The 17,143-nt window shown below is 30.7% G+C and overlaps 1 protein-coding gene across 6 annotated transcripts in view; it reads left to right on the top strand.

Moving 5' to 3' along the window:
• Positions 1 to 17,143, top strand: part of LOC145260598 (uncharacterized) — a 111,775-nt gene that overhangs the window by 92,467 nt on the left and 2,165 nt on the right. For 5 of the 6 annotated variants that reach the window (XM_080118880.1, XM_080118878.1, XM_080118877.1 and 2 more), the window contains 3 exons: positions 1,284 to 1,481; positions 4,767 to 4,919; positions 5,465 to 5,603. In XM_080118880.1, coding sequence (XP_079975006.1) covers positions 1,284 to 1,481; positions 4,767 to 4,919; positions 5,465 to 5,603 — 490 coding nt within the window. Of the gene's footprint in view, positions 1 to 1,283; positions 1,482 to 4,766; positions 4,920 to 5,464; positions 5,604 to 11,944; positions 11,987 to 17,143 lie in introns of all 6 variants that reach the window. The other variant, XM_080118879.1, reaches the window with a different exon arrangement.

The following is a 17,143-nucleotide window of genomic DNA, read 5'->3' as shown; positions in this document are numbered from 1 at the left end:
GGAAAACACAAAAAAAATGGAAACGGTTGAAAATAGTGTGATTTTCATTTTATTCAGAAAATGATTAAAAGAATGAGGTTTTGCAGAAACAATTTCACTGAAAAGCAAAGCTGATGAGCAAAACAATATAAAACATGTCCAAGACTTTTTAATGCCTAAAAAGTCAATAATATGGCCCTCTGTTGGAAAACTTTGGAGACTCCTGGGTTAACAAACTGAAGCAGAATGTTCTATTTTCAGTTCTTCTTACTGTCCCTTTCTTCCTGACCTCAATTCACGATACTGAGTATTTCCCTTCTTCACCCTCTTTCTGAAACGAACAACATGAAATCTCTTTCACCGACCAAAGCAAATGAAAAAAAATACTGCCTCCACAAAGAAAATCCGACGTCTTTTAAACAAACTAATGCAAATAAGTACAAACCGGATTTCCTGTACCATCACGCAGACGCAGTGTCATTTGTGCATTAGACGTGACAGGGTTTGACTTGTTGTATATTGTCTACACAAACTGAGCTGTATAAAATGACAGATTTCATGCAGCAGTCAAGTAGATCTTTGATTTCAGATAGTCACTAATGTTACCATCACAGGATGACTGGTGGTGGTGCACCATTTAAGCGACGTTGCATTGATGCATGCAGATACCTTACTACTTTTTTAATTATAATTTTTGTAATTAATAAATATTCAATATATAAAATCTAATATTCAGTAATAACAACAAAAAAAAAAACCATACAAGCTAAAATTGTTTTTTTGTACGATTTAAAAAAGATGCTTTTTGTCCAGAATTCCTTAAGTATCAAAAATCAAAAAAAAAAAAAAAGACCTGTATGATGCATGTATTCGTGGTGAAATGAAAATATCATATTCCAAAAATCACATAAATTGATCAATTAGTTTTATTTGTAAATAAAGAAATAAAATTTTATGAGTTACTGCTTCACTTGCAATTTAAAAAAGATTTTAAAAAGCAAAGGGAGATAACTCGAAAATAATTTATGCTGTATTTATATTAGCTACAAATTTCTATTAATTGCTTTAAAGTGATTTAAAGTGATTTTCGTTATAAAAATAAAATTACTTGATCAATTGGAATATGATATTTTCATTTTGTCATACTAGCAGATTTTTTTTTTTTTTTTTTTAATTCAGGGAGAATTCTGAACAAGAACCAAAAATGCAAACAAAACACATTTCATTACTGTATCCTGGGTTCTGCCGGATATGTATTGCTATTTAATGATCTAATATTTAAATTTCTATTTCTTAAATTTTAGGACAGCAATTGCATTTTGATGAGAAATTATTTGAAGAAATGTCTGAAAGTGACGAAGAGGATGTAGAACCACCAACTAAGAAGAGTCGCCAGAAGAAAGATTCTTCAGAAAGTCTTAATAAGAAGGAAAAGAAGTCTGGCAAATCCAAGAAAGACTCTGCAATAGACTCTTCTGCAACAGCCAAGAAATCAAAGCAAAGTTTGTATTTCATGTTTTTCTGATATCCAATTAGTAGTTGATCATGGGAATAAATACCACAGTAAAAGGGAAGCAGTTACTTGATAATAGCTTTCTATTTTGACATCAGAAATAGACAGGCAGTGTTTATCAAAAAACTGGGTTATAATCAGCTAAGATACTTCCTAACTTCCAGCGTAGCACTACCAGACACAGTGACAAGGCAAATCAGTTCCTTCGCTTTTATTGTTCTTCAGTATTTTTATTATGGAGCGATTTATTGAAAAGGACATTTAAAAATTCACAGTAAAAATTAACAAAATTATGAAAAGATAAAAATAACACAATTAGTCTTTATTTGAACTTTAATAAAAAAAAATTATAAAAATAAGTTTTTATTTTATTTGAAATTTTATTAGAAATATCTTTATTAAATTATAAAAATAAGTTTTTTTTTTAATTTCAAAAATAAGTTTTTAATTGAATTTATATAATAAATATATGTTTATGAAAGCATAAAAATAAAATTATTGAAATCAAAATAACAAAATTTCAAACATTTAAAAAAAATGCATCCAATACATAATGTTCACAAATTAGTTGGTTTTGATTCTCGGGCGCCACAGAAATTCTTGCAGATGACTATCAAAAAAGACTAAAGTGAATTATAATAGAACATTACAATTTGTACGTGTAGCAATCTGCACAGTGGGAGCAGATCAAAATATTAAAACTTTTTTAGGTCACCGATTAGGAGACAAATACAAGAGTAAAAGGAACCTGTATTTTGCTTTTATTGATTTGGAGAACGCTTTTAACAGAATGCCAAGTGATGTTGTCTGGTGGGCAGTGCGGTAAACTAAGGGCAAATGAGTGGTTTGTGAAGATTGTTCCAGCAATATTCAGGAATGTTTGTGTTAGAATTAACAGAACCTTTGGTGGTAGCTTTAATATTAACGTAGGATTACATCAGGGTTTTGTACTGAGTCAGTTGCTTTTCATTTGTGTCTTAGAAGTTTTGTCAAGGGAGTTTCATATGGATTGTCCAGAAAAGATGCTATAAGCTGATGACTTGGTACTTGTCCGTGAAACAATGGAAAGTTTTACTTGTTAAGTTCAAAACTTGGAAGAATTCTATGGAAAATAAAGGCCTAAGAGTGAATGTCACCAAGACAAAAATGATGATCTGTATGTATAGTGTTAGAAAGAAGAAAATGTCCATGTTTAGTTTGTTGTGAGGGAGATAGGTGTAACTCAATTTTCTGTGGTACTTGCAGCCATTGGGTGCACAAGAAGTGCAATGGAATTACTGATAGGTTGAAAAGGAGAATCAGTTTGTGTGCAAGATGTGTAAGACAACAGAGACTAATGTGAACTCTGATATGGACAGAATATACGTGGATAGCAAAGCTATTGAGTTTGTTCGGAAGTTTTGTTATCTTGGTGATACCATTGGAGCACAGAGTGGAGCAGGTGTTTATGTGATTGCAACTTATCTTCGAGTGGCCTCTGGGCCTTGATAAGTGGTGACACCCTTGTAAAAAAAAAAAAAAAAAAAAAACTTCTATGATCTATTATTAACTAGCAAAGGATTATCATCAACAGAAAAGTTTGAGCTATGGAAGTGAAACCTTTAGATGTGAAGCCATCAAGGACAACCTGGATCTTTTTTTTTGTGTAGGAAGGATCTGATTATGTTGAGTATTCTTCCAGAAATATATGATTTAATTTTTATGAGAAGCCCTTCATGCCTGACCTTGTCAAAGGCTTTGGATATATCGAAGGCTCCAGCTTTCTCTACTTTTTCAAGCACACGGTATATGTGTTTCAGCGATGATTGTTAGAATATCCGTAGTAAAACGGGCTTCTTCATTCATTAACATAAAAGAAAATCTATCACGCATATGTACACGTGATTCTGTATGGAAATGAAATCTGGCCAGTGAGGGTTGAGGACATGTGTTGCATGGAGAGAAATGATACAAGAATGATGCAATCGATGTGTAATGTGAGTCTTAAAGACAAGCTTAGTTCTGATTTAATGTATTCTGGATCAAAATCTGAAATATTTAAATTTACAAATGGTAGGTTTTTGCCCACATGCCCACTAAAACCCATTTGAAATACTCCAAAGTGAAATTTCGAGAATATTTATTGATTAATGTTTAATATTTAGTATAATTTCATAAAAATTGGAGGTATCTGAATTTTAACAAAGGATTCCCCCCCCCCCACTTTTTTTACTCCCCTTTGCATAGAATTAAATATAGCCCACATTTGAAGCAAGGAAATACAAATATATAAACATAACTAACTTTTAAGATAAAGATTTCCTGGGGCTGTTAGATCTGGTTTTCTGGCCTAAAATGCACCAAACGTTGATATTGTTTTTGTTTTCCTTTCCCTTTGCAAAACTCAATCATGATCTGCAAAGTCAAAAATAAAAAAAGAACAATTTTCCTCTACAAAAAAAAGAACAAACACTATGAAAATATTTTATATATATTGGAAAACTTTCTGATGAGGCTTCATAATGTTTATATTAATTTTTATTTTATTTTTATTTTTGGACTGTTATCCTCATCTTCATAGTTGCTGTTGCTTCACCACATTTCGGTCAACTCATCCTCTGACCTTCTTCAGATGGTTAACTGCGATGAATAGGAATGCTGAGTCTTGTAACTGTATCCCAAGTAATTACTGCCTTCCATAGTTGCTGTTGTCTCATCATGTAGTTTGGCCAACTGATCCTCTGTCTAAATAATACCATTTGGTACAGACCTGACAATGGAAGACCAGATAAGAACACAAAATTGGATTTATAAAATCATAAAATCCAACCTGGCACAGTGGATAGAGGCATTGAGTTTCTATGGTTCCAGAGAAGCATTGTCTGGAGATAGTGGTTTCAATCCTACCCAAAGCAGGCCAGAGGATTAGTTGGCCAAAAACGTAGTGAGACAACAATTATAGAAATTACTGGAGATACAGTTGCAAGACTCGGCATTCCTATCCCATCGCGGTTAACAAAGATGAGTTGGCCAAAATGTGGTGAAGCCACAACTATGAAGATGAGAATAACAGTCCGCAAAAAAAAAAGTGAATGCACACACTATGAAAATATTTGAAGATATAAAGAACTTAAAGCATAAAATCTTTCCAAAATTACATATTAACATAACTTGAAAAGGGTTGATATGCCGTCAAACAAAAGAACTAAACTAAAAGTTGTAAATAATAATGTTTAAATTTTTATTTTTTAAATTTTAGAATGGTAAATAATTGCATTTTCTTTTTTCTTTGAAGAAATGACTGAAAGCGAAGAAGGGGAACCACCTACTAAAAAGAGTCGCAAGAAGAAAGATTCTTCGGAAAGTCCTAAAACAAAAGGAAAGAAATCTAAACCTTCCAAGACGGACTCTCCTTCAACGAGCAAGAAAACCAAGAAATCCAAACAGAGTTTGTATTTCATGATTTTGAACATTTGTTTTGCAAGTTTCTTTTAGTTTCTCACTCGTGAAACAAATCAACAACTTTAAGCACAAGTGCTACCTTTGTTTCTTTGCTCATCCTCGTTCACTCCTTCTCATATTTCCTCATTTTCATTCCCCTTCCCTCTCTCTCTCATTTAAAACTTCCTATCTCAATAAACATTTTCTTGGCATTAAATGACTCCTAGAGGTTGAAATGCTGTTAAGCAAACGCACACACTCTCTCTCTCTCTCTCTCTCTCTCTCTCGTTTCCCTTCTCTCTCTCTCTCATATTCCCTTTCTCATCCTCTTTCTCTTTCACCTCTCTCTTTCATCCCTCTCCTTCTCTCTATTTCTCTTGTTTTCCCTTTTTCTTGTTTTCATTTCTCTTTTGTCTTTTGTCTCTCACTAATAGTTTTTCCTAATGATCAAATTTTCAGTTTTTCATCAAGATGCAAAAATGTATTTAAAATGTATTTTTCAATTTATTTTAATTTATTTTACAACTAAAATTTTTTTCATTTGTTTTTCAGTGTCTTCTAAAGATTGGGTTATCGACAGCCAAGAGGATACGCCTGGTTTGAGTGAAGGAATTGTTGAAGAGGAACCGGTTATGAATGAGATGTTAATTATTCCCGAAAATGCTCCTTTCGCTGAAGACACTCTGACAAGGTTTGCACTTTTTCTATTCATATCAGATTTTCTTTTTCGTCCTACATTTTTTTTTTTTTTCCATTTTTCTTGCTTGTATTTGTTCAAGTAGCAACAATTTTGAAACCACAACAAAAATAAGTACCCAGTCTGTCTTGTGTTATGTACTCAAGAACTGTGTGATCCAAAATACTTTCTGGTCAGAAATGGGTGATCATTTTATGTTCACTTAGTATGTGGGCCCTCATATTAAAGTGTAAAAATTTTTTTTCAACTATTCTGTTATAGTTGACTCAAATTTGTATCATTTATAAAACGAATTGAATGCAAAAATATTAATTTTATGAATTTACATTTGTTTACAAATGTCGAAGGATTCTTTTAGACACGAAATTAATAATTTCCTATACATTACATTTCTTTGCAAGATTCAAATCTATATCATCGCACTTGTGTCCCACCGGCATACATGCCTTTGGCAAACCCGTTTAGCAACAAAATCCCACCCCTTCACTGTAGAGGTCTCTAAATGGCAGAAAGCCTTTTACTGTAATAGATTCTTCCCTTGGACTGCCAGTTTTTGGAATTCTCTCCTTGTTTCTTGCTTCCGTGACTGTACTGACATGCAAAAGTTTAAATGTAATATAAATCAACATCTTGCTCATCTCCTCTAAACATGATCCCAAATAGAACCTTTCATGTCCAAGTGGCAATATGTTTTGTTTGGGGGTGAACATGACTAACTAAAAAATAAGGAGGGGGGGGATACCTTGCATCACAAATGGACAACAGCATTTGAGATGAACTGTCAACAAACACACATGATGGAAAAGAAGTGAACGAACACCTTCTTGTAGGTTGCGTGTTCTCATCATCCATGTTTCACCGTAGAATGATGCAGATGTCAGGTTTGATAAATGCTCATTTTGATACAGAGTTTAATTTTTATTATTAAAATTTATTATTAAATTTAAAACGAAAACACTGTTTGTTTATGCTTGTTTATTTAATCGTGTTGCTATGATGCATGTTTATAATTGACGCTTGACAATGTTAAACCTAATTTGAACATCACAAAATTACATCAAAGAAAATTCTGGCAAAACTTATTTAAAATTTTTACTTGCAATACCTATTTTTTTTTTTTTTTATTACAATTTGTAATAAATAAATAAAATTAAAAATTGAGTTGGTGGAAAATTTTTTTTTTAATTTAAAGAAAAATGACTACTCTTTCATTATTTTGCTTTTTCCCCTGTTCGTGTTATCTAATGCACCTAGGTTAGATTGTATAAATCATGAAAAAGTGAGTTTGCAAAGCCAGTTAAATGTTTTAAATGAAACCAAAATTCTTATTCACTATATCTCTGTCCGTCTAGGGGTTAAATAGTATGAACACTTGTAGTGATATTGCCTATTGTTTATAATGGACCAATGTTGCATTTCATAGTTTTATTACCATTCACTGTTAATAAACAGTGAGAAAGAGACGGAAGCGAGAGTGATATAAGCATATAAAATAGAAACAATCATGTAGCAAGAGTAATAGAGAGAAACTTTGTGATTAAATTGCTAATTAAAATAAATTTTCAGCAATTTTTCAAGAGTAGTTAAAATAAATGAAAAGAACAAGTAGGTAACATATAAATGCTAACAGAATCAAGAAAAATTACTTTTCTATCTGAATAAGTTTTTTTTTTTTTTTTTTTTTTTTTTTTTTAATGTGTTAAGTATATTAATCATCCAATAACAATGCAATTGATTTGAATTTTTTTTTTTAAATGGCTGACAAGTTTCTGGAATTTGCTGAAAACTTTTGGTTCTTGTCCAGAATTCTCCCTATATTAAAAGAACAAAAATAAACAAAAATCTGTATGATGTACATGCCCATGATAAAAAGAAAATATCCTATTCCAAAAATCACATAAATTGATCAAGTGGTTTTATTTTTATAAAGAAAATCATTTTTAAGTAAATTTTAGTTTTTCTAATGCCCCCCCCCCATGTTAAGAATCTCTTTCTAGCAAAAGAATATCACATTTAATGAGTAAGCAAAAAGGGACTGTTTTACATCACCGTCTTGAAGAAAAAAGGATAAAAACCTCCACAATAATTAAAATTTGCGAGATCAGTGTTGTAATGCCTTTGATTTCCCATTAATCGCTTAAAATCGTTTAAAAATGATTTTCTTTATAAAAATAAAACTATTTTTTTTTTTTTTTTTTTTTTGCAAGTTTGAATTGTTTGGAGTTCTCACTCTTGTCCATTTAGAATTTTTATGATGGCGTTGTGAGACGATTACTTCTCAGTTGATTTTCTTATTTAAAAATAAAACTAATTAATCACTTTTAAGCAATTTTTGGAATATATTTTCTTCCTATCATGGTCATGTACATCATTCAGATATTTTCATTTTTGTTTTTAATATAGGGAGAATTCTTGACAAGCATCACCTTTTTTTTTCTGATACGTTAATTTTCAAGAAATAATCAACAAATATCTATTCTAAAATGTCTTAAAATTTACTGTTCTACCTAATTGATTGGAGAGAAGTATAAAAGAACTATATCTAACTTTGGAGACAGTTGTCTGTCAGCCATCCTTCTTTTCATTTCAACATAACATTTGAGAAAACTTTTTGATGGAAAAAAAAAAAAAATTAGGCACATGGGAAGAAAAGTAACTTTTATTGATTTTGTAACATTTATTTTCTGCAAAATTTGCCTTGGGGATTGAGTTATGTTTGAAAAAGGTTTTGAAAAGGGTAAAATATATTGGGAACCGGCATTAGAGAAACAAATGTTGATTAACTCTACTTTAATATAATAATGGATAGAAAAATTACAGTAATTGTCTGTAATTTTGAGATGAGGTGTTTTCATTGATTGAGATTGTCGGACTGACTTCCTCATCTTTTTTTTTTATATTTTCACCCCAAACAAGGCACATTGCCACTCAGGTGTAGGGGGCTACTATCAGGGTCAGCAACTACTGGGGCACGATGTAGGGATTTGAGCAGTAAGATGTCGGTTCACGTTGCACTTGAACTTCTGCATGTCAGTACAGTTAGGGAAGCAGGATCCTGGAATGGAATTCCAGAGTCTAGCGGTTCTGGGGAAGAAACTACTGGAGTAGAAAGATTTTTTACATCTAGGGATCTCTACTGTGTGGGGGTGGGATTTAGCTGCCTGTCGGGTTTGTCGAGAGTGTCTGCGTCGTGGGGGCACAAGTGTCTGCAGTTCGTCAGAGCATTCACCATTAAAATACTTGTAGAACAAGCAGAGGGATGCAACGTTTCGTCGATGGGACAGAGGCTGAAGCTTAGATGCCAGTTCAGGGCCTATCAGGTTGGCGACTCTTTTTTGAACCTTGTCTAGGAGCGAGAGACTAGTAGTAGATGCACCAGCCCAGATGTGACAACAATACTCCATACATGGGCGAATGGTGGCCTTATAGAGATACAGGATACTTTCAGGTGTCAGTAGTTTTCTAGCACGGTAGAGAGAGCCTACCTTTTTTGCAGCGGCCCTGGCAATGTTTTCAATATAATTGTTCCAGCTCATGTTTCCTGTGAACGTTAGGCCAAGCAGTTTGAAAGATGTACTCTTAGACAAGGAGTCACTGGCCATTGCTATTCGTGGCAGAGAAGGTTTCTTGTAGTTATTGAAGGAAATCAGTTTGGTCTTGGCAGCATTGAATGTGACTATCCATTTATGTCCCCATCCCACTACAGATTGGAGGTCATCCTCTAGTGTTTTTACCATTTCTTTAGATATGTGTTCATTTGTTCTCCTGTCATGCCTGTTATAGAGTGTAGTGTCATAAGCATATATACCCATCTCAGAGGCAGTTTTTTTGGGGAGGTCATTAATAAATATCAGGAACAATAGAGGTCCAAGAATAGACCCCTGAGGCACGTTTCGGCCGTTTTGCCCTCCGGCCTTCATCAGGTGTTTTGTATCGAACTGGGGAACCGTTTGTTAGGAGTCTCGAACCCAACCCTTTATTATTATTATTACGGGGTTACCGTGTTCGGACTCCAGCTAGGCTCTGGGACATAGTTGTTGATTCTCTGTTTTTTGAATGTTACTTTTTCACTGCCTTCGTTCAGGATTGAACTCAGCACCTTTGGGTAACTGTAGTGACATATGGCCGAGTGGTCCTAGACGTTGTATCAAAGTTTACAGTTACCGAAAGGTGCTGAGGGCAAAACGGCCGAAACGTTGTGACGTTAACAAACAAGATGAGGAAGTCAGTCCGACAATCTCAATCAAGAAAAATTACAAAAATAAAATCAGAAAGAGGGGGAGCATATCTCTATTTCTTCGGAAGATAGAAATTTTCTTATTTTTGGAAACAAAGTTTTACACAACCAAACTAACTGCTACAGGTTGATTGTGTGCATCTTTCATGGGAAAATTAATGTGTGTACCTAGGATAGGCAAACTGAGCGTGTACTGCACCCTTTTAGGTTTTTATGTTTTAGGGATGCACTGTCTCTAATGTAAAGTTACATGTCATGTCAAAATTAGTATGAATTACAAAAATTCTGAAAAATGATCAGCCTGTATGTAAATTAATTACAAGTAAAAAAAAAAATGTATTGAATTATAGTTTTATTGTATGTTTTTAATGTGGAAAAGTTCTTGCAGCCAATTCTGTATTACAAACTGACTTATCTACCTTGCTTTCAATTAAAATCTACAATTTCAAAATAGAAATTGTTGGACTGGTTGTATGTATGATTTTTGTAAAAAAAAAAAAAAAAAAAAAAAAAAAAAAGATCTTGCACATCAACCATTTCAAAATACAAAAAAAAAAACAGACCAGTAGTATATATGATTTTTTTCAAAATACCAAAAAGCAGGCCAGTAGTATATATGATTTTTTTCAAAATACAAAAAAAAACAGACCAGTAGTATATATAATTTTTTTCAAAATACCAAAAAGCAGGCCAATAGTATATATGATTTTTTTCAAAATACCAAAAAGCAGGCCAGTAGTATATATGATTTTTTTCAAAATACAAAAAAAAAAACAGACCAGTAGTATATATGATTTTTTTTCAAAATACCAAAAAGCAGGCCAGTAGTATATATGATTTTTTTCAAAATACAAAAAAAACAGACCAGTAGTATATATGATTTTTTTCAAAATACCAAAAAGCAGGCCCTTAGTATATATGATTTTTTTCAAAATACCGAAAAGCAGGCCAGTAGTATATATGATTTTTTTCAAAATAAAAAAAAAACAGACCAGTAGTATATATGATTTTTTTCAAAATACCAAAAAAACAGACCAGTAGTATATATGATTTTTTCAAAATACAAAAAAAAAAAACAGACCAGTAGTATATATGATTTTTTTCAAAATACCAAAAAGCAGGCCAGTAGTATATATGATTTTTTTTCAAAATACCAAAAAGCAGACCAGTAGTATATATGATTTTTTTTTAAATAAAAAAAAAACAGACCAGTAGTATATATGATTTTTTTAAAAATACCAAAAAGCAGACCAGTAGTATATATGATTTTTTTCCAAATACCAAAAACCAGACCAGTAGTATATATGATTTTTTTTAAAATACCAAAAAGCAGACCAGTAGTATATATGATTTTTTTCCAAATACCAAAAAACAGACCAGTAGTATATATGATTTTTTTTCAAAATACCAAAAAAACAGACCAGTAGTATATATGATTTTTTTCAAAATACCAAAAAGCAGACCAGTAGTATATATGATTTTTTTCAAAATACAAAAAAAAATAGACCAGTAGTATATATGATTTTTTTCAAAATACCAAAAAACAGACCAGTAGTATATATGATTTTTTCAAAATACAAAAAAAAAACAGACCAGTAGTATATATGATTTTTTTCAAAATACTAAAAAGCAGGCCAGTAGTATATATGATTTTTTTCAAAATACCAAAAAGCAGACCAGTAGTATATATGATTTTTTTCAAAATACCAAAAAGCAGGCCAGTAGTATATATGATTTTTTTCAAAATAAAAAAAACAACAGACCAGTAGTATATATGATTTTTTTTCAAAATACCAAAAAGCAGGCCAGTAATATGATTTTTTTTTTTTTTTAACTAGATCTAGCATATCTACTGGATCATTTTTTAGGAATTTATACTAATTTCAACGTGACATATAAGTACATAATAGTGTTTTTACTTGATATGCATATGCTTGAAATCTCAGTATTCTGGAAAAAAAAAAGCAGTTAGCGCACAATATCAAATAATTCTCTTTTAATTTTCATTCAACTTTTGATAGATTTTTTTTTTTGTTCTTTAATGAATTCGTTTTATTCAATTGCATGTCGAGCCAGACTTTTTGTATTTTTATTTTAGTTAATGTGTCAGAAGCACCAAAATTTTGAAGTTTTTGTGAAGGTATTTTCACCCCATCCCAAAAAAACTTTTAAAAATAATTATAATCATTGTCATTAAAACTCAGTTTTTGTCCAAAATTCCGCCTAATTAAAAAAAAAAGAAAAAGACACAAAATAAAATGATCTTTATGATATATGTACTCGTTATGGAATGAAAATGTCATATTCCAAAAATCGCATAAATTGATCAAATATATTTTATTAATAAAATCAAATTTTATGAGGAAATGTGGATGGTGTATCTTGCTCCACCATGCTTAATAATAAAGGAAGATAACTAAATTCGAATTACCGAAATAGATCAAAATTAGCCTTTTAATGACTATGAATTACTATTAATTGGTAAAAATCATTAATAAAATGATTTTCTATTAAAAAAAAATACTTGATCAATTTATGATTTTTATCTATGACATCTTGGTTCTGTGAATAGTACATCATAAAGATTTTTCTATATTTTTGTTTTTTAATTAGGTTGAATTTTGAACAATAAGCTAAAATTCTATTAATCAAATGTTTCAATTGAGTCTAATAATTGCAAATTCATTACTTTATTTCCTGTTTCTCCATTTTTAAAATTTTTTTAATCAGCTAATGCCATATCTAACTTGAAATGAAATTTGTATATTTTGCGTTTTTTTAATAGTAAATTATTTGGCAGAAGGATGTTTTATTTTTATAAAAAATGTTTTTTTCTGATGCTTATTCAGAATTACACATATATTAAAAACTAAAAATACAGAAAAATCTTTATGATATACATACTCATGATGGAATGAAAAGATCATATTCCAAAAATTAGGTAAATTAAACAAATAGTTCTATTTTTATATATAAAGAAAATCATTTTTAAACGATTTAAAGCGATCAATGGGGAACCATATGTATTTCAATGCTGATCTCACAAGTTTTAATTATTATGGAGTTATTTACTCATACTTCAAGATGGTGATGCAAGACAGTCCCTTTTTGCTTACTCATAAAATTTGATTTTCTTAATTAAAAATGAAACTACTTGATTAATTTATGTGATTTTGGAATATGATATTTTTGTTCTCACAGGTATGTACATCATAAAGATTTTTCTATATTTTTTTTTAATATATGGCGAAATTCTGGAGAAGAACCATTTTTTTTTTTTAATAGAATTCTAGTTTTCTGTGTCCGTTCTGTGGTATTTTTAGATGAGTGATTTCTGTCATGAACCTTTATCTGTATGAACCACCGTGTGAAACAAATGTTATGAATAAAAATATTTCAAACCGAGGAAGTTTGGGAAAAGATGTCATTTTATTTGAGTTTCCGCCAGCCAGTTCTTTGCTTTACTTCCAAATTCCAACAATGAGAGGAAGAATATATGATAACAGTAGTACCACTCTGCCATTTTTTCTCCTGACAACTAAACAAAACTGTTTTGTTTTTTTTGTTTCTCACAAGACTAACTTGTTTTTTTTCTAAACTTCCCAAATAATGAATTTGATTAGTCAACAACCCTTTACCACTGACCTTTTTAACTTATGGAGAAGAATCTCTCAGTAAAATTATATTTAACTTAATTTGTATATCATGATTACAACTGTTTCCATAATATAAACATTATTGCATTATTAAAAGTGTAGTATCTGTTCTGATGCTACATAATCTATTTTGTCCTCTGTCAGTGAATAATGAAGTCCTAGACTAGACAATTTTTTTTATATTTGTTCCAATCCAAAGTGCCCCTTTTGTGAGCTGGATTTTCCCTACATTAAAAACTGGCCTTGTATCTGACTTTGTCCTTATGGGAAAGCTAGTAAATAGGAAATAATGCAGCACGCACTTGGAAAACAGATCTGTTAAACCTAACAGTGACATCGGATAATAGGAGAGAGTAGCAACCTTAGCTGAAGTCAGTGTCCCTAATGATGCTTGCTTAAACAGGTGAGAGAGAGAAAATAACTCCATACAAAGGTCTTCTGTACGACATAAAAAGAAATTGGAATCTTAGGAAGATCGCCATCATTTCAGTAATCGTGGGGTCAATCAGGTTCATGCAAAAGAATTTCAACCAATACCTGGCGAATATATATTGTGAACCAAGTGCAAGACAGATATCCAAACAATTATTTAAAGGGATGGTTAGAATCATAAAAAGACCTCGGTTAGAGTCTCTGAAATAATGAATGAATATTTGGCATGCTACTAAAATCCTATCGTAAAAATAAAAATAAGGACAAAATAGATTATGTAGAATTTTTCCGTCAGATCTATTTTTGTTAATTCTATTAGAATTAAGAAAATAACACGATGCTAATTTACATCGTTAATTTCATTATCGCGCAATTGAATCTAACCATTTTTCTTTCGCATGCAATTGTTAATGTCAGTAAAGAAATATTTTTAATATAAAAATCTGATATTATTCAACGTGATAAAAAAATCTTTTTACATTTAAATTATTTTTCCATTTTATTGCCTTTTGAAGGATACAAATTTTTATGCTGAATTTTTTTTGTATACAAAATTATGTATTTTTTACTTAATAGAAATAAATATCAACAGATATTTATTCAAGAACTTATTTTTTTCTTTGATTTTTTTTTCTTTCTTTGTAAAAAAAAACAAAAACTTTTTTGTATTTTTCTTTTTTAGTCTTTTTTTCTTTGTTTTTTCTTTTGTACTTTTTTCTTTGGGACTTTTTCTTCCAGTTTGGGGAGTATTTTTTCTTTCGGATTTTCCTTTTTTTTCTCTTTTTTTTTCTCTTTTCCTTTTTTCTCTTTTCCTTTTTTCTCTTTTCCTTTTTTCTCTTTTCCTTTTTCTTTTCCTTTTTTTCTCTTCAGTTAAAATATTTAAAAAATTAAATTTGCAGGAAGATAAAAAAAACAAAACTTTTTTTGTTTGTTTTCATTTTATTAATCTTTTCCAGCTGTGTTACTGTAATCAAATGTAATCAGCATCAAATCTTTTGATTTTCTTTGCAAAAACTTTTAAAACAATATTCGTCCTAATACGTTGCAATATAAACTTTTTTTTTAATTCAGTTATTCACAAGGCCATAAAAAAGTGAGAACAACAGCCAGAAGTCATGTAAAATATAATTGCTTCCTCATCGCTTAGAAGAGGTCTTTACATGTCTATCATATTCCTTAACATTAGAAGTCTGTGATTTGAAACTCAATAGACTGAGTGCAGAAAGCGTATGGGCTTGCCTGTCATAAATACATTGTCTTAGGTGCCTCTGCTGTGTGTATTATGAGTCTGAAAGACAGGCTTAGTTCTAATTCAAAGATCAGATCAAATTAAAACAGTGTAAAAAAAAAAATGTATGCAAATAGGAGACTTATATATGTTAAAAAAATAGGTCAAGGATGATATGAGAAGTAATAATACGGATAAACTTGAGGGATAAATAAAGATCTGTACAGAGAAAGGTTACTTTGAAAGTCAATTTCTTAAAGTTATCTAACATATACCAGCATGTAAAATGGACATTAAACTGAACATGATAAATCTTTTCTCAATAAAATTGCATAAAAAATGTGTATGTATGCATACTTTTCTTGCATAGATTTAACTTTTATAACTATTAATTTATTTACTACTCAAATATTTATTGAAATAAAAAAAAAAACGCATCAGCATCAAATAAAATGAAATTTATAAAATCCTTTTTTTTTTAAAAAAAAAAAGAAGCGAATTATAGAATTAAATCCACTAGAATGTATGTTTCTTCAGACATTTTAAGTTTTAATAGGAGGGAAAAAACAATTTGTGATCCTTTAAAATTTGAAAAGTATTTGGAAGTATTTAAACTAGACAGAAATAGTCATTCAAACTAGCTTTAAGATTCTTATCAAAAGTTTTGGAAGTTTTTTACATCTAATAATTTTATATTTATTACAACAGAATTTCTATAAATTAAATTGCTGACCTAATTCTATGAGTTTATATAAATACTAGCAGACTTCCCTAGTGTTTTCTGGTCATAAGATATGCTTACATCTGATATTTTAATTCCTGCAAATTACATATTTCTTATTATAGAGACAATTCTCTATCGATTATTATATTGACCTTAATATATGGTGGTGAGATCAAAACTAAAATAATATATATATATGTCTTGGGTGCCATCAGCTAGAATCAAAATCAAAACATACAATTCTCCACCCTCATTCCTTAGCCTTTGAGCCACACCCATACACTTATATATATAATTCACCTGTCATCCCTTTTTTAAAAAAATGGAATCGCCTGATCATAGAAGACAAGATTCAAGCAAGGATGCAAGGTTCACAGAGTTTTATAATTATATAGAATAGTACAAGCATTAATAAAATATAATTTTTTCCCTTGTCATTTTTTGATGAAGAGTGTTTAAAAAAAAAAGGTTGATCATAGCCAAAGGCAAACTGAAGGTTTCCTTTTCATAAGCTAATACACTGATGTAGGGGAGAGCGCCACTCCTTTCCCATGATGACTATATAATGAAAGTGAATGTTTGTTTGTTTGGCTCATTTCAATAATCATCTATGAAAATTCAATTTCTAGGAGAAAAGAGGAATTAGTGTTAAAAATGAAAAAAGAAAGAATTACTTTTAATAGACACAAAAATATTCCCTTATTAGTTAAGTAGTCGTCTTTTTTTTAGTTTTGTTTCAAGGATTTCAAGTAGTGACTAGCAATGAAATTGTGAATCGATAGTGAGGAGACAAAGCGAGTTAGAAATATAGTGTTTATTATTTGAATGAGGGATGTGGATCCTTCACTTTTTTAATTGAGAAAAACTGGATTTCTGCTTACATCACTAGAGCTTCCTTTAAATGTGAGTTGTCAAATTTTTGGGGGTTAAAATACGAAAAAGCTGATTTCTACAAATCGTTACGTAACGTTGTCTGCAGACCAACAACCGTGTACGGTTTCAGTTGCAAAGTGGACAAAAGAACAGGAGATGACTCCGACTCGCTTTTTGGTTTTTACAACGGCATTTATTTCTTTGTTACAGCCATAACGTAACCCACATGACATAGAACAACATGTCTCTTTTGCGTTTTAGAATGTTATCTTGTCTGTCAAGATCTTTTTTTTTTTTTCCTCCGCCCACCAATGACGTCACGTCTCATGCATTGACATTCGTACTATGTTACATTCAGAACCTGACCTCTATGATATTTTCAGT

Source organism: Euprymna scolopes, chromosome 36 (genome assembly GCF_053919585.1).
Source record: "Euprymna scolopes isolate OS-2025 chromosome 36, ASM5391958v1, whole genome shotgun sequence".
Lineage (NCBI taxonomy): Eukaryota > Metazoa > Mollusca > Cephalopoda > Sepiida > Sepiolidae > Euprymna > Euprymna scolopes.
Note: the sequence above shows the minus strand (reverse complement) of the source record. Positions and strands in the feature narration are given on the sequence as shown.